We start from the raw sequence: 25153 nt of genomic DNA on the forward strand, positions 1-25153 counted from the left end.
TTTGGGAGAGGTGGGACTGTGTGTAGGAGGGGAAAAATCAATCAGACTGGAGGAACAGAGGAGAACGACTTTATAAACAAGGGGGGCATTGGCTGGGGGAAAGATAAAGATGTTATGAGCCCCAAGCATATTTAAGGTGCACAGTGATTGCAAGGTCTTTGGAAACATCCCCTTAAAATCAATGTTTTGCTGGTTGCAGAAACTGTGATTAAAGAAAAATGCCTCCCACCCCAGGGGAGTAGCATCTGCAATGGCCATCTGTGATGGAAGAACTGATAAGGACTACCCCATCATCCAATGTAAGATTAACCAACTCAGGGATGCAGCCAACCAGTGTGATAGCAGGATGCTGGATGTGAATCTCAAGGTGCCCAAGAGACCGGTGTTAATGGGCACAAAGTACGGCATGCTGAATGGAGTGCAGATAGATTTTACTTTTTGGATGGTTTCAAAGGTGGAGACTATTGTTCCCACCAACCACATACACATATTATATACACTTCCATTGTAATGCACAGCCTGATTAGAAGTGGGGATACTTACTCCTGTAGAGAGCAAATTTTTGTCATGAAGAAAAAAACTCCCCAGGAGAGACAACAATATGAGCCTGTCTATAATTCAGCTGTGACATGTTAGGTGCCAGCGACAGGACCGAAATTGGAAGTCATCTCCCTGGCAATCAAAGCAGAGGAAAGGCTGGTGGTGCTCTAATAAGGGAATGTGATGATCGGCAGCCCTAATATCCATGGACACCAGAAATGTCCTTTCATTCATTACCCAAATCACCAAGCGAAAAGATTCCATCTTGAAATGTTGGGGGCTTTTAGATCAAACACAGATTTGAAGGAACTGTCCCTTCTAGGTCACCAGGAAGAGACTGGTGTAAACCCATGACCAATGGAAATACCGATAAGATTCAGATTAATTTGTTAACCTTGTCCTGTTCTCACATTCGTTAAAGTTCTGAGCTCTTGCATAGTAACATGATCTATCAGAAAAGGTAGGTAAGTAGAGGGCATGTGGGGCAGAGAAGGGGTAAGTTGATTACTCACAGGGTGGAGAACTCGTTGAAGTTATGGGTTTTTATACAGCAACATGAGTGTGCGCATCTCCCTCTAAGGGCAGACATGAGAGGTAGGTAGTAATCTAGATTAAGTTAAATGCCCTCCCACGCACAATAAGACTTTCCTCTAGTCTTCAAACCTTCAAGCATCCCTGAAAACTAACATCTTCAGGCAAGTTTATAAAATTCCAGAACCACCCACATAACCTTCGTAAACTATTCTACTAATTGCTGCCCTCTACCCAGCATCAGTTCACACAATCCTTTCATATATTCTCTTTCTACACTCAAAACCAACTGATGCCAGACTAACATTGCGTGATTGGATCATATAGCCCAAAAAGAACCTTTTGCAATCTGGCTGGATCAATATGCAATAGGTAGAACTTATCCCCATGTATCAATACAGATTCTGATCCTTCTAGCAAGGCATCTTTCCTCACTGTTATTACTCAGTCTCATTTTATTACTGTTTTGTTCCAACTATAAAGCATAAGGGAATATGCTGGTGCAATAGTAATAATCATCAAAAGGATCCTTAAGCACGGATGGTGTAGTGGTTAGCATTACTGCCTCACAGAAGTGAGGTTGTGGGTTCGATTTCCACCACTGCCCTGTGTGGTTTGTATTTTCTCCCTGTGCTTGCGTGGGTTTCCTCCGAGTAAATATACAGGTAGGCTAATTGGCTCCTAACAAAAAATTAACCCTAGTATGTACAGTATGTGTATGAGCATGTGGTAGGGAATACAGAGTGCAAGCTCCACTGGGGCAGGGAATGACGTGAATGACCAAATATTCTCTGTAAAGCGCTGTGCAATATGTGAGCTCCATATACGTACATAACTGGAAATACATTAAGCGACTCTGCATCTCTAAGAGCACTGTAGTCCTCCTAGATAGCCACAAAATTGTAGTGTCCACAATGGCACACGGAAACATGTTAGGTGCTAAAGTGTTTGTCCACCTACTGCCCTGACACCAACGCATAATAAGCTGGTCTAGGAAGGAGGGTGGGGGGGGGCAACTGGCATATGTGTTTACTGCCATAAAATTGTGACATTGGTTTCACCTTGGTCATATAGTCAACCAGATTAAAGAGAAGGAGTCATCATGCCAAAGAGGAACCAACAAACTATCTAGAGCCCCCACCTTACCTCATTTCTAATTTTGCCTCCCTCAATCACTCAAGGAAGGACCCATCACCTAGAAATCAGCAGGACGGGCGACAGTTGTGTTTGACAGGTCTGTAACACTCTGAATTAGAGACTTAGCGCAAGTTCCTGGATACCGAAGAGATTAGAATCTATTCCAGGAGAGGTAGGTGGAAAATGTGGCCCAGAGACAATCATGAAACCACATATATTCTAGTTCAGGAACCATATGGAGGGCTATAGCACTGGGGGGGGGGGGTGCTGTCTGGGACTGTGGAGTAACTCAGGGTTTGCAATGGGAGCCAGATTGTAAAACAGGTCATTTAGTCTGGCATTTGGCACAGACAATGAGTAGATTGCCAAGGTGGGGGGCTAGCATCTGTCTTCTTGGACATAAATTCCTCCTTTTTTGCATAAGGAACTGTCTGTCCATGGATTACCCTGCCAAGGGTGCACAGTGGCGTCAACCCCTCCTCACCCTAGGCAGATATGATCCAGGGGACGGACACAAAAGTAAAATATGAAAATAAAATAATTTGTAAACTAGGACAAGAGCCTTGTGCCCAACCCTATTTTATGGTACTGAATACAGAACCAGGGGAGAAGCATAGGAAATGGAGGTTATATGGAGGAGCAGCTCTTGCTATCCAGTACCTCCGACGTGTGAAACATACCCCCCTCTGTGCTCCGTTCTGCCCAACCAGACCCCTGATATTGCCTCAACTTAACATAAACCTCTAAGTACCTACACAAACCTCACACACTATGTTTTTTAATCAGATAAAATGTGTATACATACCGGATTTCTCGCAGTACAACCCTGGAAGAGAGTCAATGTTACAATTACATCACAATTTAAATGAATTCAAATAAAATAGTGAAGAATCTGAAAAATAACGTTTGGGAAGTTACAGTAAGGGGCAGATGTAATTAGCCCTGGGTTGAGTCGCATGGTCTGTTCCCATAGGTAAAGGGCTGGAGATATTCAATCATAGGCCTGCTATAAACCCAGGAGCAGAGCTGGGGAACCAGTTGTTTATTTCTGCTTGCACCCTCCGGAAGTTGCTCCCAGGTCTGTAATTTTATAGCACCCAGCACTTACCCACAGGTACAGACCATGCGACTCATGCTGGGGTAACAATCTGTATGTGTAATTAAAGTACTTTAAATTAAATTTATCAAGCGCATATTGCACTTTATTAATAAAGGTCGCATAAAGGGCTCAGGCAAGTAAGCCGCTCACCTATCTCGCTAGAGGCATTGGGAAATGGGGGGAATGCAGACAACTATAACTTCCCCTGAGTTCCCCAACACATGGAAACTCTTACTCACCATCGCAGCTTCACCCACCTCCTTTCTAGCCTCACCAAATAGCCTTACATTTCCCAATCATTATTGCTTCCGTCTCCTCCCTGACACATCCCATGTTATACCCAGACACCTACAGTCAGGTGCATAAATATTGGGACATTGACAGAATTTTCATATTTTGGCCTCTATTCACCACCACAATGGCTTTGAAATGAAACAAACAAGATGTGATTTAACTGTAGACTTTCAGATTTCATTTGAGGGTAATTACATCCAAATCAGGTGAACGGTGTAGGAATTACAACGGTTTCTATATGTGCCTCACACTTTTTAAGGGGCCAAAAGTAATGGGACTATCAACTCAAAAGCTATTTCATGGACAGGTGTGGGCTATTCCCTCGTTATTTCATTATCAATTAAGCAGGTAAAAAGGTCTGGAGTTGATTCTAGGTGTGACATTTGCATTTGGAATCAGTTGCTGTCGACTCTCAATATGAGATCCAAAGAGCTGTCACTATCAGTGAAGGAAGCCATCATTAGGCTGAAAAATCAAAACAAACCCATCAGAGAGATAGCAAAAACATTAGGTGTGGCCAAATCAACTGTTTGGAACATTCTTAAAAAGAAAGAACGCACCGGAGAGTTCAGCAACACCAAAAGACCCGGAAGACCACGGAAAACAACTGTGGTGGATGACAGAAGAATTATTTCCCTGGTGAAGAAAAACCTCTTCACAACAGTTGGCCAAATCAAGAACACTCTCCAGGAGGTAGGTGTATATGTGTCAAAGTCAACAATCAAGAGAAGACTTCACAAGAGTGATTATAGAGGGTTCACCACAAGATGTAAACCATTGGTGAGCTACAAAAACAGGAAGACCAGATTAGAGTTTGCCAAACAACATCTAAAAAAGCCATTACAGTTCTGGAACAACATCCTATGGACAGATGAGACAAAGATCAACTTGTACCAGAGTGATGGGAAGAGAAGAGTATGGAGAAGGAAAGGAACTGCTCATGATCCAAAACATACCACCTCATCAGTGAAGCATGGTGGTGGTAGTGTCATGGCGTGGAAATATATGGTTGCCAATGGAACTGGTTCCCTTGTATTTATTGATGATGTGACTGATGACAAAAGCAGCAGAATGAATTTTGAAGTGTTTCGGGCAATATTATATGCTCATATTCAGTCAAATGCTTCAGAAGTCATTGAACAGCGCTTCACAGTGCAGATGGACAATGACCCGAAGCATACTGTAAAAGCAACCAAAGAGTTTTTTAAGGCTAAAAAGTGGAATGTTATGCAATGGCCAAGCCAATCCCCTGACCTGAATTTGATTGAGCATGCATTTCACTTGATGAAGACAAAACTGAAGGGAAAATGCCCCAAGAACAAGCAGGAACTGAAGACATTTGCAGTAGAGGCCTGGCAGAGCAAAACCAGGGATGAAACCCAGCGACTGGTGATGGCTATGCGTTCCAGACTTCAGGCTGTAATTGCCTGCAAAGGATTTGCAACAAAGTATTAAAAAGTGAAAGTTAGATTTAGGATTGTTTAGTTTGTCCCATTACTTTTGGCCCCTTAAAAATTGGGAGGCACATATAGAAACCGTTGTAATTCCTACACCGTTCACCTGATTTGGATGTAATTACCCTCAAATGAAATCTGAAAGTCTGCAGTTAAAGCACATCTTGTTTGTTTCATTTCAAAGCCATTGTGGTGGTGAATAGAGGCCAAAATATGAAAATTCTGTCAATGTCCCAATATTTATGCACCTGACTGTATGTCCTGTGCCAAGTAGTTTAGTCACCTTACAACCTCAGACATGATCACAGGACTTAGAACTGACCTGACTGTATGCTCTCCAAGGCATCCCATTCCTCCTCAGCTCTGAGCAGATCTTCACTTTCTGTGGTTAGAGAGAATACGCTCATGTAAGCAGACAGCAAGCCTATTGTGCTGGATACATAGGCAGACGTTGTGGATACTGGTGAGCAGGTAAGACCAGCTGTAACCCTTAGCAACTAACGCAGATTACAAAGTGAATTAATATATGTTAGAGACACTTTTTCCTTGGTACCAGTTTCTAATACAAAGTGGAGAAATAACCTGCGAATTGCGGCAAGAGCAGAGATTTGTGCAATTTAACCGTGACAATTGAAGCGTCAATTTTTTTCAAAAGGCAAAAAAACCTGGTATTGCCTTTAAAATAATTGCCGCTTTAAATCACCTGTCTTAATCTCCAAAATCTCGGCGATTGGGATATTTAATTACTTGCCGCAACTTGCTGACAATATTGCAGCTATTTCTTTATTCATAAGCTGCTACAATATTTTGTAGCAAGTGCTGACGCCTATGACAGACGGCTGGACAGATCATCCCTGTGAATGGGGGACGACGACATTCTGAGTGCCTGTAAAAGTACAATAGATGGTGTGTACACAATCAGTGGGTCACCTGTAATAGTGTACGTGGCCTCACACAATATAATCTATAGTGGACAAAGGGCCTGATTCAGACCCACTCGCGAGCGGCTGTCCGCTCGCAAGTGGGTCGATGTTATGCACTGAGCATGCGCACGACGGAGGGAGCTCCGTCGTGCGCATGCGCCAGACGCGACGAGCGAAGGAAAGTCCTTCGCTCGTTGTGTCCGATCAAAGGGGGCGTGCTGTCAATGTTGATTGACAGCACGCCCCCTTTGGTGGGCGTGCCGGGGGCGTGCCTCCCGTCAGAAGCCGGCCCACTGACATCACTAGTGATGTCAGTGGGAGTGATTTTGGCTCTGATAGAGCCAAAATCACTCCGGAGCTTGCGGTTGAAAACCTCAACCGCAGGCTCCGGCTCGCAATTTCGATGGTCGCGATGGTCTCGACCATCGCGGCCATCACAAAGCACGCTCGTATAGCCTGTGGGTGGTGACCCACAGCTATACGAGCGTCCAGGAGGACGCTCCATGAAAATGGAGCCCGGCCCTCATTCAGAGCGTGCGCTCTGCTCAGAGCGTACGGCTCTGAATGAGGGCCAAAGGCAGCTGCATCGTTATATTACCCCCCCCCCCCCCCACCAGCACATGTACAGTAACCACACTGCAGCCAGTTAGGATTGGAATGTACATACCCAGCTCTCTCTCAGGCTCCTCGTCTCTGCTCACCAGGTTCTGTAAGACGCTGCTATGTTTCACAGAGGAAATCTAGAACATGGAAAGTATGCATCTGACATGGTCATGTGGTTTACTATAAAAGGTGACGCACATTGTTATATGGTATTTACATCTAATGCCATATACAGCTGTACACTACATGTATGTCATATAATAGAAACATTTATAAGCACATTGCATGGCAGGCCGCGTGCGGGCATTCTGACCCTGCTGCTTTATTAGCAGTAAAAGAAACAAACCTGTGCTATAAACGCGAGTCATTCTCTCAGCGGTCAGGTTACAGGTAACCATAGACCATATAGGAGGTAGGTAATTTATTTATTACTAGTTATTTATATAACGCACACATATTCCGCAGCGCTTTACAGAAAATTTTCGGCCATTCACATCAGTCCCTGCCCTAGTGGAGCTTACAATCTATATTCCCTATCACATTCTCACACACATACACACTAGGGTTAATTTTATGTTTGGAGCCATTTAACCTACCAGTATATATTTTTGGATTGTGGGAGGAAACCGGAGTACCCGGACGAAACCCAGGCAAGCACAGGGAGAATATACAAACTCCACACAGTTAAGGCCGTGGTGGGAATCGAACCCACAACCTCAGTGCTGTGAGGCAGCAACGCTAGCCATTACACCGTCTGTGCTGGTAGGTTTTATGTGATATATAAATATATTACATACTGTAATAGTAACGGATAAGCATGAGTCACATATTAAGCTAGCACAAGCGACCCGATGGCTATGACATAGATACGTTGTGATGGAAACCTGTGTAATTAGGATGGGTGATATCAGTGTGTGTCAGTTGTATATGATATCAGTGTGACCAGTGTATAGGTATCAGTGTGTACAGGTGTGTGACATCAGTGTGACCTGTGTATAGTGATCAGTGTGTGTCAGGTGTATGTGATAGAACAGTGCCCTGTGTATAATGATCAGTGTGTATCAGATGTGTGATATTGGTGTGACCTATGTATAGTGATCAGTGTGCATCTGGTATGTGATATCTCAATATGATCTGTGTATAGGTGTGCAGTATCAGTATGATCTGTGTATAGGTGTGTGATATCAGTATGATCTGTGTATAGAGATCAGTGTGTAATAGGTGTGTGATATCAGTATGATCTGTGTATAGGTGTGTGATATCAGTATGATCTGTGTATAGAGATCAGTGTGTGATAGGTGTGTGATATCAGTATGATCTTTGTATAGGTGTGCAGTATCAGTATGATCTGGGTATAGGTGTGTGATATCAGTATGATCTGTGTATAGGTGTGTGATATCAGTATGATCTGTGTATAGGTGTATGATATCAGTATATGTGTATAGGTGTGTGATATCAGTGATCTGTGTATAGGTGTGTGATATCAGTATGATCTGTGTATAGGTGTGTGATATCAGTATGATCTGTGTATAGGTGTGTAATATCAGTATATGTGTATAGGTGTGTGATATCAGTATGATCTGTGTATAGGTGTGTGATATCAGTAAGATCTGTGTATAGGTGTATGATATCAGTATATGTGTATAGGTGTGTGATATCAGTGATCTGTGTATAGGTGTGTGATATCAGTATGATCTGTGTATAGGTGTGTGATATCAGTATGATCTGTGTATAGGTGTGTAATATCAGTATATGTGTATAGGTGTGTGATATCAGTGATCTGTGTATAGGTGTGTGATATCAGTATGATCTGTGTATAGGTGTATGATATCAGTATATGTGTATAGGTGTGCAGTATCAGTATGATCTGGGTATAGGTGTGTGATATCAGTATGATCTGTGTATAGGTGTGTGATATCAGTATGATCTTTGTATAGGTGTATGATATCAGTATATGTGTATAGGTGTGTGATATCAGTGATCTGTGTATAGGTGTGTGATATCAGTATGATCTGTGTATAGGTGTGTGATATCAGTATGATCTGTGTATAGGTGTGTAATATTAGTATATGTGTATAGGTGTGTGATATCAGTATGATCTGTGTATAGGTGTGTGATATCAGTATGATCTGTGTATAGGTGTATGATATCAGTATATGTGTATAGGTGTGTGATATCAGTGATCTGTGTATAGGTGTGTGATATCAGTGATCTGTGTATAGGTGTGTGATATCAGTATGATCTGTGTAAAGGTGTGTGATATCAGTATGATCTGTGTATAGGTGTGTGATATCAGTATATGTGTATAGGTGTGTGATATCAGTATGATCTGTGTATAGGTGTGTGATATCAGTAAGATCTGTGTATAGGTGTGTGATATTAGTATGATCTGTGTATAGGTGTGTGATATCAGTAAGATCTGTGTATAGGTGTATGATATCAGTATATGTGTATAGGTGTGCAGTATCAGTATGATCTGGGTATAGGTGTGTGATATCAGTATGATCTGTGTATAGGTGTGTGATATCAGTATATGTGTATAGGTGTGTGATATCAGTGATCTGTGTATAGGTGTGTGATATCAGTGATCTGTGTATAGGTGTGTGATATCAGTATGATCTGTGTAAAGGTGTGTGATATCAGTATGATCTGTGTATAGGTGTGTAATATCAGTATATGTGTATAGGTGTGTGATATCAGTATGATCTGTGTATAGGTGTGTGATATCAGTAAGATCTGTGTATAGGTGTGTGATATTAGTATGATCTGTGTATAGGTGTGCGATATCAGTAAGATCTGTGTATAGGTGTGTGATATCAGTGTGATCTGTGTATAGTGATCAGTGTGTACCAGGTGCGTAATTTTGGTGTGACCAGTGTATAGTGATCAGTTTGTATCAGGTGTGTGATAGTGTGACATTTGATACATTGAGCAGTGTAAATCACGAGTGCGATATCAGTGTCACCTGTGTATAGTGATCAGTGGGTACGATATCCATGTGACTTATGTATAGTGATCAGATGGGTATAATATCAGTATGACCCGTGTATAGTGATCAGTGTATATCAGGTTGTGATATTGGTGTTGGTATGGGCAAAATGTGTCTTTAAGAGGTTATGTGTTTTAGAACAATCTGATACATTTCTTAATATTAGTTTGATGGAATTATTGTTAATGCTCAGCCATAATACACAGGTAAATACTATAGTATAACTACATTTAGGATATTTTAGTTAGCAAATATATTGTGTATATATACTTATACATAATTTATATAGGATTGTCGTCACTTGAATTCATGTTTTAATTTCAGTTTTATTTTGAAATAATAAGCAATAATGTGTATGTGTGTCATAATGCTGACCAGGAGGAAAAAGCAGAAATAATGTTGGAGGCATATACAGTGTAAGTAAATAGTGACATGATGGAGTGGAGGAAGGGGACCCCAAACCGGTATCTTGCTTAGGGCCCCTGTGGATATTAATCCAGCTCTGTGAAGTGGTGATCTAGCTAACCCTGAACCAAGGGGCCTCAGCCAGCAGCCACAGTATAGCGGTATCGGAAGGGCTTACATTGGCGCCTCATGGATTCACACGGGACCCTGGAACATGGGATAGTTGTCCTGGGATCTGGCCACCCACCCGAGACGATTAGGACTTAAAGGGAGGAGTTATTCCCTGGAGCATGTCCTCTGGAAGTAATGTTGGCAAGAGATTTAAAGATTGAGGGCCGTATTTATCAACGGGTTTTATCACTCAAAACGAGTGGATAAAACTTGTTGCGTATGATAAATGGTGCTCCAGCCAATCAGCTCCCAACTGTCATTTTTCAAACAGATGACAGTTATGAGCTGATTGGCTGGAGCATCATTATCATACGCAATGAGTTTTATCCACTCGTTTTGAGTGATAAAACCCGTTTATAAATAAGGCCCAGTATCTCCTAACCCAGACTTAGTGGTGCCAGGGAGCTGAGCCCCCTTTACCCTGGCAGTACCTGGACAGGGTTAGGAACACACCTCAAGCACTTAATAGATGGAAATATACCCTGGCTGTCCCAATACTCACTGGCATAGATTTCATGGATGGGACAAAGTTGCTGTGTGTTTGGTGGAGATCAGAATTCACTGCCCAACCGTTCACTACCTAAAATGGAGAAAAAATTTAATAATATGAAACAATTGTCAAGTGAATGCTGCATCGGGGTCTGGAGTCATGTAATCATATCTAATAGAAGCAGCTCTATTGCATCCAGGCAACACAGAATCCTTTATTTCTAGCAAAAAGGGAGACCCGTAACTCAAAGCAGGGTCACCCAAGGCTAAATGTTACATTCTTTTAAAAAAAAGAAAAGTGAATATAAGATAACATTTTAGAAATATATATATATATATATATATATATATATATATATATATATATTATTTAGAAGGCATAGAGCAGTAGACATGAAGATAATGTTTCAAAATATCAACCAGGCATCCCCAGAAATTATCATCCAACAGCCAGGTAAGATTCAAATGTTCCCCCATAGTGTCCCTTCTTTTAGAACGCGTTTCGATACTTGAAGGCATGCCTTGAAGGTATGACATTCAAGTATCGAAAACGAGTTCTCAAGGAGGGACACTCTGGGGGAACATTTGAATCTTACCTGGTGATTGGATGACTGTTTCTGGGGACAGCCTGGTTGATATCTTGAAACACTGCCTTCATGTCTACTATTCCATCGGGTAGACCATAACATCTGGTGAGAGTCCAATGTACCCAGTTTTATGTGTTATGTCAGATTTTATATTAAAAAAATACAGTTCACACTAATGGAAGCATTTTTCCATCTATTTCACATGCAATTGCTGGATAAGCAGTGGGATATGGGATTTTTAAGGAGGAACCAATACCAAGGTCCCCAGCTTTATTCGGTTTGACCCACTCCCCCTGATGCTTATCTGTCTACTATAAAAGTAGACCACCATATTTGGTAGGAGAGCCTGTGCTTATTTCAATTTTACTACACTATCAGAGTGTTTTCTGTGATTTTGAGATTTTAACAGAACAAGTGGAATTGCTACCTTAAGAATACCACACTGACTACACTTTCTTTTGTACCATAAAAGGACCAATTGGTGATATTATTGTTTTTCATATACATGTTATAATGTCCTGAAAATAAATAAGAATTTTTAAAAAATCTCACACTAATAACCACTACCTACCTCAGCATCCATGATCAGGTTTTTGGTGGTGGATTTTTGAATCAGAGAAAATGTGCCCAATTCTTCCAATCGGTGATGCACCTACGAAGCCTGGCATGTCCCATCTTGCTGAGAGTCTGGCGTTAGTAAGGCATTACATGGAATAGTACAGATACGGTCTGTGCTTCATACAGTCCAGGCGGATCCAGGCCCCATGAGGCATCAGTCTGCCAGAGTGATCACATCAGCCTTCATGCTGGAGCCGTCAACTAGGAGGCAAAGCAAAAAAAATGCATATTTAATGGTGAAAATTAATTTATGTTAAAAGGCATCGGGTGTGAGGAATGAGGACAGATCAGATGGCGGCATAACGCGTATCCTAGCTCATCCCACGGCCAAAAGATAAAGTTCTGAAGTGTACTCTTATATATACACAGTAGTTAATTTAATTTTTTTTTCTCTAGTACTTTGTACTGTAAATTGACATTATTTTTTATGATTTGCTGTAATGCAATACTTATTTGAGATTACACCTTTCAATGTTTATCACTCTCGATCCTTATTTGCATTATAAAAATATGTCAGGTATTACTGTGTTTCTATTTTGTATGCTTTGGAACTAATAAAAATATTATTAGAAAAAAAAAAAAAAAAAAGAAAACAATAAAACAATTGGGTATTGCTATACTAGGCGAACTGTGTAATAAAATAATGTAAACACTTCGCACAGTACTTATAGGTAGAAAGTAACCAATGGATGTAGACTAATACAAAAAAATATATTCATGTAGATATTCTCTAGAATTTACTAATACAATGTGATAGGCAAAACCAGTGCTGGTGACTGCCAGGCATAAAATACATGGACAAACAGACACAGAATGTACATATGCGTATAATATCCGTTTTAAACTGGAGGTTTACATGCAAAAATTACTTAACACTTTTTTTTAAAGCAGTACTAAAACATATAATAAACAATAAAAATGTATGTTTAAAATGTGTAAGAAAAAAAAAAACAACACGCCCATAAATACATACTCAAGCCTAGAGGCATATACAAAATATTTCCACATAAGAAGTCTAACAAATTACAGTTAGAATAGAATAACTGAATAGAACGTTTTAACCTAACTGAGCCATCAATAAGACCCATCAGTCAGTCTGTGGCCCAGAAGATGAATGACAGCATGCCAGGGCGAATTACAGAGGTCTTGAAAAAGAAGGGTCAACACTGCAAATATTGACTCTTTGCATAAACTTAATGTAATTGTCAATAAAAGCCTTTGGAGTCTATTTACTAAGCAGTGTTAGGAGACAGAGTAAAAAGTGATAAGGTACCAGCCAATCAGCTCCTGTCATTTTTCAAACACAGCCTGTCAGAGGAGGAGCTGATTGGCTGCTACATTATAACTTTTCACTCTGTCTCCTAACACTGCTTAGTAAATAGACCCCTTTGACACTTATGAAATGCTTGTAAGTTCACTTCAGTATACCATAGTAACATCTGACAAAAAGGTATAAAAACACAAGCAGCAAACTTTGTGAAAACAAATACTTGTGTCATTTTCAAAACTTTTGGCCATGACTGATTGCACAGCGATAACACATATATAACAACACAGTATAACAACACATACAATCCACCATTAATTTAGCTTCCAATAAATGTAAAATTATATAAAACTAATATTAATAACTATAGCAAATTCAGTGATAAATAAAAAATACTGCAATTATTTATTAAGCTGCATACACACACACAACGATTTAGTAAATGAACGATTTTAGTAAACGATTTTCGTTCATTTTTTCAAGGGAAAAATGAACGAAAATCATTTACTAAAATCGTTCATTTACTAAATGTAATGAACGATTTTTTTGAACTACAATTGTTGAGTTGGTCAGTCTGACTGAACTACAAACGTGAACGCGTATGAATGATAATTGTTCATCGTTTTAACTCAGAAAGTGAACGATTTTTGCAACGAATGAACGATAAACAATATAGTTATCGATAATCGTTCAAAAAATCGTTGTGTATATGCACCTTTAAGGTGCATACACACGGTCATAATTGTCAGATGTGTCAGATGAACGATTTGATGAGCGATTTTAACTATGAACGATTTTTCACTGCATTAAAATGACTGAAATTGTCCAAAACTGACTGCAAACACATCAGATGTCAGATATCGTTATCTGACCATCTGGAACGCACATCGATCAAACATGTCAGATGTCAGATTTTCCTTCAGATATGAACGATTTTTAAAATCATTATCGTTCAGATCTGAAGAAAAATCTGACCGTGTGTATGCACCATAAGATTTGATTGGCATTGATGTTTTTGGCCTGCAGGCAGAATTATTGCTTCTGTGGTGTAAAATGAGCAATAGTCAGTGACTAAGTACCATTTAACTTTACATAATTAATGAAAGAGTAAATTGCATGAAGTAACCAGTCCACTGCACTCAAGAGGGCGACATGGACGCTAATATTCTTTACCAGGCTGCAAAGTAACCATTAGAGCAGGTATTATATGCACTGTAAAGCTTGCATATGAATAATAATGGAAATATATGCACTATATAGGCAGAAACCGGTGACAACATACATACATCAGGAAATACAGGCTGCTTTCACAGCATCAATGCACTAGGATTATATAAATTCAGCTGCTACCGTTCTCTCCCAGAATAGCTCCCTCCAATCTCAGCGGCCATCAACTTTCCCGAGTCCTGGCAACCGAGCCGCGCAAGGCATGCTGGGAAATGTAGTCTGATAGGTCTGCTTCGGCCAGACAGAGTGTGAGACGTGGACTAACGTTCCCAGAAACCCTCACTGTTCAGCTAGCGAACCTTAACTGTCCTGACAGCTCTTATCAGTGTCCCCAGTTACACACGAATTCTCTAAGACGCCGGCCATTTTTCCGGAGACTACGCTTCATTAAAGATAGGAAAATGCCTCCTGCAATCGAGTAGACAAGCTCCGTATAAGAAACAAACAACAATTACTAGTGCAGACGCATATTTGTTTCGCTCTCTCTCTCAAACCTAGAGAAAAGGGTATTTTACGGCGTTATATATTCCTTATCTTGCGCCTGTTTTTCCAACATAAAGCTGGTCACTGCGCAATGCACATTTTTGGCTTTGATCATTTGTACGCCAGAGATCCCATTAGGGACAGTCCCTATAGTAACAGCATCAGCCAGGGATGTGAGAAAAAAAATAATAAATTCAGCTGTCCAGTGCCACATTACAGGGGCTCATACTAACACATGGCAAACATTAGGCACGGTTATATGTGTCTTGTATGTTGACTAATCATTATGCAGTTATATGTGTTTTGTATGTTGACTATTCATTATGCACAGTTATATGTCTTGTATGTTGACTAATCATTATGCAGTTATATGTGTCTTGTATGTTGACTATTCATTATGCACAGTTATGTGTCTTGTATGTTGACTATTCATTATGCACAGTTATATGTGTCTTGTATGTTGACTAATCTTTATGCGCAGTTATATGTGTCTTGTATGTTGACTAATCATTATGCACAGTTATATGTGTCTTGTATGTTGACTATTCATTATGCACAGTTATATGTGTCTTGTATGTTGACTATTCATTATGCACAGTTATATGTGTCTTGTATGTTGACTATTCATTATGCGCAGTTATATATGTCTTGTATGTTGACTAATCATTATGCACAGTTATATGTGTCTTGTATGTTGACTAATCATTATGCACAGTTATATGTGTCTTGTATGTTGACTATTCATTATGCACAGTTATGTGTCTTGTATGTTGACTATTCATTATGCACAGTTATATGTGTCTTGTATGTTGACTAATCTTTATGCGCAGTTATATGTGTCTTGTATGTTGACTAATCATTATGCACAGTTATATGTGTCTTGTATGTTGACTATTCATTATGCACAGTTATATATGTCTTGTATGTTGACTAATCATTATGCACAGTTATATGTGTCTTGTATGTTGACTAATCTTTATGCACAGTTATATGTGTCTTGTATGTTGACTATTCATTATGCACAGTTATATGTCTTGTATGTTGACTAATCATTATGCACAGTTATATGTGTCTTGTATGTTGAATAATCTTTATGCACAGTTATATGTGTCTTGTATGTTGACTATTCATTATGCACAGTTATATGTCTTGTATGTTGACTAATCATTATGCACAGTTATATGTGTCTTGTATGTTGACTAATCTTTATGCACAGTTATATGTGTCTTGTATGTTGACTATTCATTATGCACAGTTATATGTGTCTTGTATGTTGACTATTCATTATGCACAGTTATATGTGTCTTGTATGTTGACTAATCATTATGCACAGTTATATGTGTCTTGTATGTTGACTATTCATTATGCACAGTTATATGTCTTGTATGTTGACTAATCATTATGCACAGTTATATGTGTCTTGTATGTTGACTAATCTTTATGCACAGTTATATGTGTCTTGTATGTTGACTAATCTTTATGCACAGTTATATGTGTCTTGTATGTTGACTAATCATTATGCAGTTATATGTCTTGTATGTTGACTATTCATTATGCACAGTTATATGTGTCTTGTATGTTGACTATTCATTATGCACAGTTATATGTCTTGTATGTTGACTAATCATTATGCACAGTTATATGTGTCTTGTATGTTGACTATTCATTATGCACAGTTATATGTGTCTTGTATGTTGACTATTCATTATGCACAGTTATATGTGTCTTGTATGTTGACTATTCATTATGCACAGTTATATGTGTCTTGTATGTTGACTATTCATTATGCACAGTTATATGTGTCTTGTATGTTGACTATTCATTATGCACAGTTATATGTGTCTTGTCTGTACGAGGCTGAAGTTAGCTTCTTATTCACTTCTTATTCGAGCTCCAGCTTCTTATTCAGAACATGTTATATTAAAAAAAAATAGGGCGGTAAAGTGGGTACAGGGACCAGATTTTCTATATTTGAGTAAGTAGCTGCAGTTGTGCAAGGGTTAACTGGCCTTGGGCAACAAATTTGACACTTGGAATCCACAGAGGGGGGTCACTTACATATGACCCACTTGCAATTGGCCTTGCCCAACAAGGTTTTGGGCATGAAATAGGGCATTAAAGTGGACACAGGCACCAATTAATACATTTGAATAAGTAGCTGTAGTTGTGCAAGGGTTAAAGAGCCTTGGGCAACAAATTTGACACTTGGAATCCACAGAGGGGGGTCACTTACATATAACCCAAACACAATTGGCCTTGCCCAACAAGGTTTTGGGTATGAAATAGGGTGGTAAAATGGGCATAGGCACCAGATTTTATTCAAATTTATTAATTGGCGCCTATGCCCACTTTACCACCCAATTTCATGCCCAAAAGCTTGTTCGGCAAGGCCAAGTGCAAGTGCGTCATATCTAAGTGACCCCCCTCTGTGGATTCCAAGTGTCAAATTTGTTGCTCAAGGCTCTTTAACCCTTGCACAACTACAGCTACTTATTCAAATGTATTAATTGGTGCCTGTGTCCACTTTAATGCACTATTTAATGCCCAAAACCTTGTTGGGCAAGGCCAATTGCAAGTGGGTCATATGTAAGTGACCTCCCTCTGTGGATTCCAAGTGTCAAATTTGTTGCCCAAGGCCAGTTAACCCTTGCACAAGTACAGCTACTTATTCAAGTATAGAAAATCTGGTCCCTGTGCCCACTTTACCACCCTATTTCATGCCCAAAAGCTTTGTGGGCCAAGCAAAGTACAATTGAAATTTGTGTAATAGATACCAAATTTTGTTTATTCAATGTAAGCTTATTGATTCTATTTGGTAAAAATATTTTAATATAAAATGTTGTGAATAAGTAGCTGGAAACTGAATAAGAAGCTGGAGCTCGAATAAGAAGCTAACTTCAGCCTCGTCAAAATCTGCTATATGTACTTATAAGTTGAATACAGTGGAGCAGAATTGTATCATTTATTTTCTATTGGTATAGGATATGCGCTCTATTAAACATTTTATTCTCTGCGCATGATACTGTCAGCTTACTTTTGATATTGTGAGTTTAAAACTGTTACATTCTAAAAGCTGGATACTGTGCTGCAGAATTGTGTCACTTCTTACTCAATGGCTACAGGACTTGCATGAGATTTGGATGTGGGCTGTTTTAACAACATGGAATTAATGTTAGGCTGTTTTAATTGTTAATAGCCTATTAATAAGAGAAACAGATATATTTTCACAGCAGGGTATTACAATTAGGGGAATCTTGATTTTTTGATTCACCGTTAGGTATGAATACGTGGTATAGGATATGCGCTCTATTAAACATTTTATTCTCTGCGCATGATACTGTCAGCTTACTTTTGATATTGTGAGTTTAAAACTGTTACATTCTAAAAGCTGGATACTGTGCTGCAGAATTGTGTCACTTCTTACTCAATGGCTACAGGACTTGCATGAGATTTGGATGTGGGCTGTTTTAACAACATGGAATTAATGTTAGGCTGTTTTAATTGTTAATAGCCTATTAATAAGAGAAACAGATATATTTTCACAGCAGGGTATTACAATTAGGGGAATCTTGATTTTTTGATTCACCGTTAGGTATGAATACGTGGTATAGGATATGCGCTCTATTAAACATTTTATTCTCTGCGCATGATACTGTCAGCTTACTTTTGATATTGTGAGTTTAAAACTGTTACATTCTAAAAGCTGGATACTGTGCTGCAGAATTGTGTCACTTCTTACTCAATGGCTACAGGACTTGCATGAGATTTGGATGTGGGCTGTTTTAACAACTTGGAATTAATGTTAGGCTGTTTTAATTGTTAATAGCCTATTAATAAGAGAAACAGATATATTTTCACTATATTTTCACAGCAGGGTATTACAATTAGGGGAATCTTGATTTTTTGATTCACCGTTAGGTATGAATACGTATAAATATTTTCTATATGTTTTAATGTTTGTCTGAATTTTTCTTAAAACAGTATTAATAAATGTTAAGTTTTATTTATGATTTTTTCATATTATATGATAAGTGCCCCCAATAAAGAGTTTTCTTTTTTTCTTCTCTGCTCTATTTGTTATACAAATGCAGCAGGTGTATGACACCCCCACTACATTTGCCATCCCTGCACTGCGACTGAGGTCTCAGGCTGGGATCACCATCACGATCACCATCGACGCAGTCGCGGAAATGGGGCAGACACACGCCGGCTGCCCCCACACCGCCCCTTAAATGCCTCTGCTTGTCAATCAGGCAGAAGCATAGAAGGGGCTGCGTGCGATAATCAGGAATCTGCGTGCAATGCTGAATCAACCCCACTGTACTTAATATACTTTACCTGGTGAAGGCAACAAAATGGGGGGGGTACTCAGATGACCGATGTTCACGCAGATGATCTGATGCTGCGTCTTCGGATGCTGCAGTGGATCACATAAGCCAGCGGTGAGTGTCTTTCTACTACAGATAAAAGGGGGGGGGGTGGTGGAAGGGAACCAGCGCTTAATTGTAATGAATCATGATTACTAGAAGGGAGCTGCTTCAGAAAGCTAGAGATGTCCCGTCTCCAGATAATGAATTGACAATATAATTATGGAAGCACTGAAGCGCTACACCATGCAATGTTGCTATCTAATAATGATCAATAATGTATATACTAAACACACACTGATGTATCAAAAAAGTATAACAATGTTTTACTTATTCCAACAGTACTCAACAATTACATGAACATATATAGTAGGAAAAATTGAAACAAAAGAAAATGGAGAAGCAAAGTAAACTTATAAATAAATGAAGTCAAATGCAAAACTATGCATCAATCTCAATGCATGCAACAATGCAGTTTAAGATGAGGGGTTATAAATGGGGGATGTAGTGACAAATAGCTGTGAGCACTATGGTCACTGTTCCCCTCTGTTGATAATGAGACAGATTTAGAATCCCGATTGTTGTCAGTGTGTCAGATTTGCGGCGTCCCGCTATCTGGCTGGATGAAAAAATGAAAGTTACTGGTGGTGTATGTGAGAATGAAGACCCGGGGTAGTCTTCCCAGGGCAGGAGTACGGCTCTAGTCTGGGTGTGCAAAGTTGGAGGAAGGCCTTAGAGGTGATGTATACCCCCCTGTACAGACATTACACCGGCGCTTAGGCTGGGCGTCCCAGACCAGCACCAGTGAATACGCTGGAGGCAGATACCAACACGTCCGGGGAGTGGATGTAACGGTGTGGGCTCTCACGGAGCTTGCTGCCATTGATCCTCTCCTGTACAGCACTTACCTCCCCTTGCGTGTCCCAGGTGGCCGCTCCTGTTCCTTGCCGGCTAGCGGTGTCTTCAGTCTCCGTCTTCTGTATGCAAACGCTGCCTGTGGTCACGTGATTGCAAAATCCGGATGAGTGTGACAAATGAAATAGGCTTGTAGGGGTAAGTCCACGAGGCAGACGGAAGAATCCCCACAGGCTATTTTGGACAGGAGCGGCCACCTGGGGCACGCAAGGGGAGGTAAGTGCCGTACAGGAGAGGATCAACGGCAGCAAGCTCTGTGAGAGCCCACACCGTTACATCCACTCCCCGGACGTGTTGGTATCTGCCTCCAGCGTATTCACTGGTGCTGGTCTGGGACGCCCAGCCTAAGCGCCGGTGTAATGTCTGTACAGGGGGGTATACATCACCTCTAAGGCCTTCCTCCAACCTTGCACACCCAGACTAGAGCCGTACTCCTGCCCTGGGAAGACTACCCCGGGGCTTCACTCTCACATACACCACCAGTAACTTTCATTTTCTCGTCCAGCCAGATAGCGGGACGCCGCAAATCTGACACACTGACAACAATCGGGATTCTAAATCTGTCTCATTATCAACAGAGGGGAACAGTGACCATAGTGCTCACAGCTATTTGTCACTACATCCCCCATTTATAACCCCTCATCTTAAACTGCATTGTTGCATGCATTGAGATTGATGCATAGTTTTGCATTTGACTTCATTTATTTATAAGTTTGCTTTGCTTCTCCATTTTCTTTTGTTTAAATTTTTCCTACTATATATGTTCATGTAATTGTTGAGTACTGTTGGAATAAGTAAAATATTTTTATACTTTTTTGATACATCAGTGTGTGTTTAGTATATACATTATTGATCATTATTAGATAGCAACATTGCATGGTGTAGCGCTTCAGTACTTCCATAATTATATTTTCTACTACAGACGCCTCCCCCTGCTTTTGCATACTTTCACACAGCGGCTGTGTACATAGATGCCTCGGCTGTGCAATACCGTCCATCTCTGCATCAGGCCAATAACTCCAGCATGGTTACTTCCCTGTACAACCGTGTTGCACCTGGCCCAGCTTTACATTCAAAAGCAGATGTGAAATCTGATCATGCAGAAGTCACAGTGAATTGTCAGATTTGTTTGTTAGAACGTGCAACACTTATTTTATCTTGCATTAAAGTGATTGCAGATATCTGATTACAGAGTGATGTCTTTCATTTTAAATTTTTTTACTCATTACTGAGAATAAGGGTAATGTGAGCCCCATTTGAAGGAAAAGTAAGTTACCAGGCTAGTGAGCGATTCCCCACTAAGAAAGGGGATGTATATTAAACCCCGGTCTTCTCAATAGGAGGTTTTGAATCCTTCCAGAACTGGCATTATATCACGATGACATCTGGAACCTGAAGTGACGTATATTAACGTATAGTCACGGTCTGTAGTGTCATATTTCAGGATTTATTATAAATTATACAGAATGATAACTTTAAAGGTAATAAATCTTGATCTCTTTTGATGTGTATATATGTTGTATTATTATAAGTAGTAGAAGGCACTGTAAGTGTAATCAAGGACCCGCCTCCAAATGCCTGTGATTGGCTAAAGGTTGTTTAAAAAGGGCCCTTCCAAGCATGGAAAGACGGAACACGTATACAGCATATTTTACCACTCTTAGGGTCTCATTCAGACCCTGACGCAAGTGGCCGTTCATACGTTCGGCGTACGTACCGAAATATGTTAATTTAAGCGCTCGCTCGTAATTTCGAACGCAGCTAAACTTCCTCCCCAAAGTCTACCGACCCCTCCTCTAGCTAATGAGCGTGCCAAATAGCGAGCGTACATCCCCAATGTGGCTTGCAGGGAACGCACGCACAAGTACAAACCGGAAGTGGGCCTGTCAGATTCCGATTAACTGCTCGTTTATTCTGCCTACCTCCCTCAATCGTATCATGCCAATCAATATATCAATGAGCTTAATTGCTCGTCACAAGTTTTTTTTTTTTTTTTTGACATGCAATAAACTTTACTCTTGTCCGTGTTTGTGTTTACCCACAGAATACGTACGGCTTAAACATTCGCTTTTATTTGTCAAAATACATGTTTGAGGCAATTATCCATTTGTTTTCTGTGTTTTTCCCCACGCATATTTTTCTGGGTTCATTTCTTTATTTAAATTAGCTTACGCATGTCACTGCATCAAGCCTATCATAACTCTCAATAGATTTGTGGCCCTGTCGAACACATGACTCATACACTAACCAATAGAATTGGTCCTGTTAATTACCCAAATACATTAGCCAATCAAAATTTTTTTCTGGTCTTTATTAAAATTGTTTTATTAAAAATACACCATTGCCATCATGAGAGCCTCGGCATTCACCAAGCGCGAGCTCATGGTTTTAACCGAGGTGATGGACAGGCGGATCACCAGTCAGCCTCCCCCATCACCAATCGGGAAAAGCGTTCCGCATATGCGGAGGTACGTGGCCGCCTGCGTTCCTTCGGCTCACGCCGCCAGATCGGCCAGCTGGAGCGCAGGTGGTCCGACCTGCAACGGCGGACGCCCCGCTTGCTGGCATGCTTACGCATGCAGATAGCGGAAAGTAAGTTTATTTGACTTTGTTTTTCATGTTTATCTTTGTGGCCCTAGCTACATGTCCATGTTTTCATGTATGGCCTGTTTATTCTTTGTGCTCATATCTGCATGTGCATGTTTTCATTTTTTGGGGTTAAACAATTAGCGTTTAACAAGGTGATGTTCTAAACTAACCTCAATTTGTTTTCCATCATTTAGGGGCAGAGCGAAGACTCCGGCGTCATCGCCGTCAAAGACGGCGCTCTCGTCCCCTCTCCCCAACCCCCAGCCAAACATCCTCTCCCCAAAATACCCTAAATTCCCCCTCCTCCCCAGCCTGCCCAGACCCTGTCGCACATCCCTCTGTGCTACTTCCCCTCCATCCCAATTCCCCCTCCCCTCAAACCACCCCTCTCGTGACTACCCCATCGCCGGAATCGGTCATCACCCCTCCCTCCTCGTTGGGAAATTTGGCCACCTCCGAGGAGGACGAGGGAGTTGGTTCTGGGCCAGCCGTCATTCTGAACGGTATGTTTCCCTTTTATCCTTTTTTGTTGTTTAAAATGTGTTGATCTAATCCTGTGTCTGTGCCTTTTCCTTTTTTTGGTTTGACAAAAGTTTTGTTATATCTCTGTTTGTCTTTACCTTTTACTGCTGATTTCCCCATATACATATCCCACATGGCAAAACAGTCAAACTTGTCTTTTTTTGTGTTTTTTGGGGGTTTTTTTCTGACCATTTTTTGGGCCTTTTTTTTTCCGGATAAATGTGCTTTTGGTCACACTATTGTAATTTTTTGATAGCTCTCTTTTGCTTGTTTTTTTGGGTGATTCTTAAATTATGTAGTAAGCCCCACAATTTTCTAACCCACAGAGGACCAGAGGCGTTTGGCGGACCTAGCCGGGTGCGTCCAAGTGATGCGGGGCCACGTGATCGGCCTGCTGGTGGTCCTGGATCGTATGGCAGGGATCCTGCATCCATAATTTTTTTATTTTAGAGCCAAATTATTTTTCATAATTAAAAAGATAAAATTTGAGTTCAGTCTCATTCCTTGTCTCCAAATCTTAGATTGTTTACACTTACATAAGTAGACTCTTGCAGCAAGTATTTGCAACTAATGTCACTAAGATTGTGTGTTGTTGATTTTTAGAAAACAGGCACATGAAACGGCTAACACTAACAATCGGCTTGGGGCATTTTTTTGTTTTACATTTTTTCACTTAGTACATTTTACATGTTCCAATTTTGGGGGAAACCTGCTTAGCCCGAGATTCCAAAGCCTACTGATTCTACATAATACCTTTTGGTGTTGGTTTGGACCCAGAAAGCATAGTTAAATATTGTGCAAATTGCGACATTACAGGATTAACCCTTAAGCAAATTTAACGTGGGTGAACCTGGTTACACTTGCTTGTAATGTTCAAGAAAATGTAGGGCTTGCCAAATTCAAAAATTTTATTCACCACATAACAAAAAAACCAAAGTGTTGGCTCACAAACAATACACACAGTGATAACAAAATGTAAAAACCATCAAACACCATATGAAAAAAGTAAAGAAAAATCAAGAACTGGTTGACGAATGAGCATGCCAACATGATTCCACAAATGTGGCGTTGCAATATTGGGTCCAGAATATATATCCAATGTGTCCCCATGAAGGTTTGTTTTGGGTAGCAGGAAGTAGTCATCGTTTCAGTCCAAAATATTATGAAATCAAACAGAAGATGGGAAATAAAAAAACAAATTAATTAGATGGTCTCCCAAAATCCTTACCTCATTGTGTCAAAGAACTTCTTTTGTGCCAATAATTACCTAAAATATCTGGCCACCACATCATTGCGTATGGCCCCCCCACATACTGACCTCCGACTAACCTCGGGGGGGCCATCCTCAGGCAAGACATCCTCTGGCTGCATTGGGACACCACTCCTTATGGCGATGTTGTGAAATATCCCACACAGGACCACAATTTTTGAAACCATATCCGGCAAATACATGAGCTCGCCACCAGAGCGGTAGAGGCATCTGAATCGGCCTTTTAAAAGGCCGATACAGCACTCCACCACTTGCCTGGTGGCTGTAAGTGCAGAATTAAAACCACTTTGTGGCCCTGGTGTGGGAGCCAAATAAGGAGTGAGCAGCCAGGGCATGCAAGGGTAGCCACTGTCTCCTGTGAAAAAGAAGTGATAACATCAGGATCACTGTGTATCAAGCTTAACATTGTTATGTACTAAAGGTCTCCACTTACCCAGAAGCCACGCATCACCAGCTGTAGGTTGTCTAATTTTTGCCATATCCCTGATTGCCGGTTGACGAATGAGTCATGTGCACTCCCGGGTAATTTTGCATTCAGGGACAGGATCTGGAGGGAGGCATCACATACCACCATTACATTCAGGGAGTGATAGTGTTTGCGGTTCCTAAAAATGGCCTCCAGCCGTGCTGGAGGCTGAAGTGGTATGTGAGTACCATCCACAAGCCCTATGAT

The 25153-nt window shown here is 40.5% G+C and overlaps 1 protein-coding gene and 1 long non-coding RNA gene across 3 annotated transcripts in view; one reads left to right on the top strand and one right to left on the bottom strand.

Annotated features, from left to right (window-relative positions):
* Positions 1–14609, bottom strand: part of ELMOD3 (ELMO domain containing 3) — a 37174-nt gene extending 22565 nt beyond the window's left edge. Inside the window, exons 1-6 of one of the 2 annotated variants that reach the window (XM_088443348.1) lie at positions 14458–14609; positions 11790–12041; positions 10649–10722; positions 6646–6718; positions 5378–5437; positions 3014–3034 (exon numbers count right to left, since the gene is read on the bottom strand). In XM_088443348.1, coding sequence (XP_088299474.1) covers positions 3014–3034; positions 5378–5437; positions 6646–6718; positions 10649–10722; positions 11790–11805 — 244 coding nt within the window. In that variant the 5' untranslated portion in view covers positions 11806–12041; positions 14458–14609. Of the gene's footprint in view, positions 1–3013; positions 3035–5377; positions 5438–6645; positions 6719–10648; positions 10723–11789; positions 12042–14393 lie in introns of both variants that reach the window. The other variant, XM_088443347.1, reaches the window with a different exon arrangement.
* Positions 14610–14775: 166 nt separating this feature from the next.
* On the top strand, positions 14776–23623 carry LOC148509283 (uncharacterized). Its single transcript, XR_015869449.1, has 3 exons — positions 14776–14840; positions 22883–23191; positions 23537–23623. It is a non-coding gene; the product is annotated as an uncharacterized LOC148509283 (long non-coding RNA).
* Positions 23624–25153: the final 1530 nt, after the last annotated feature.

Source organism: Taudactylus pleione, unplaced genomic scaffold (genome assembly GCF_031769625.1).
Source record: "Taudactylus pleione unplaced genomic scaffold, aTauple2 ptg000329l, whole genome shotgun sequence".
Classification (NCBI taxonomy): Eukaryota; Metazoa; Chordata; class Amphibia; order Anura; family Myobatrachidae; genus Taudactylus; species Taudactylus pleione.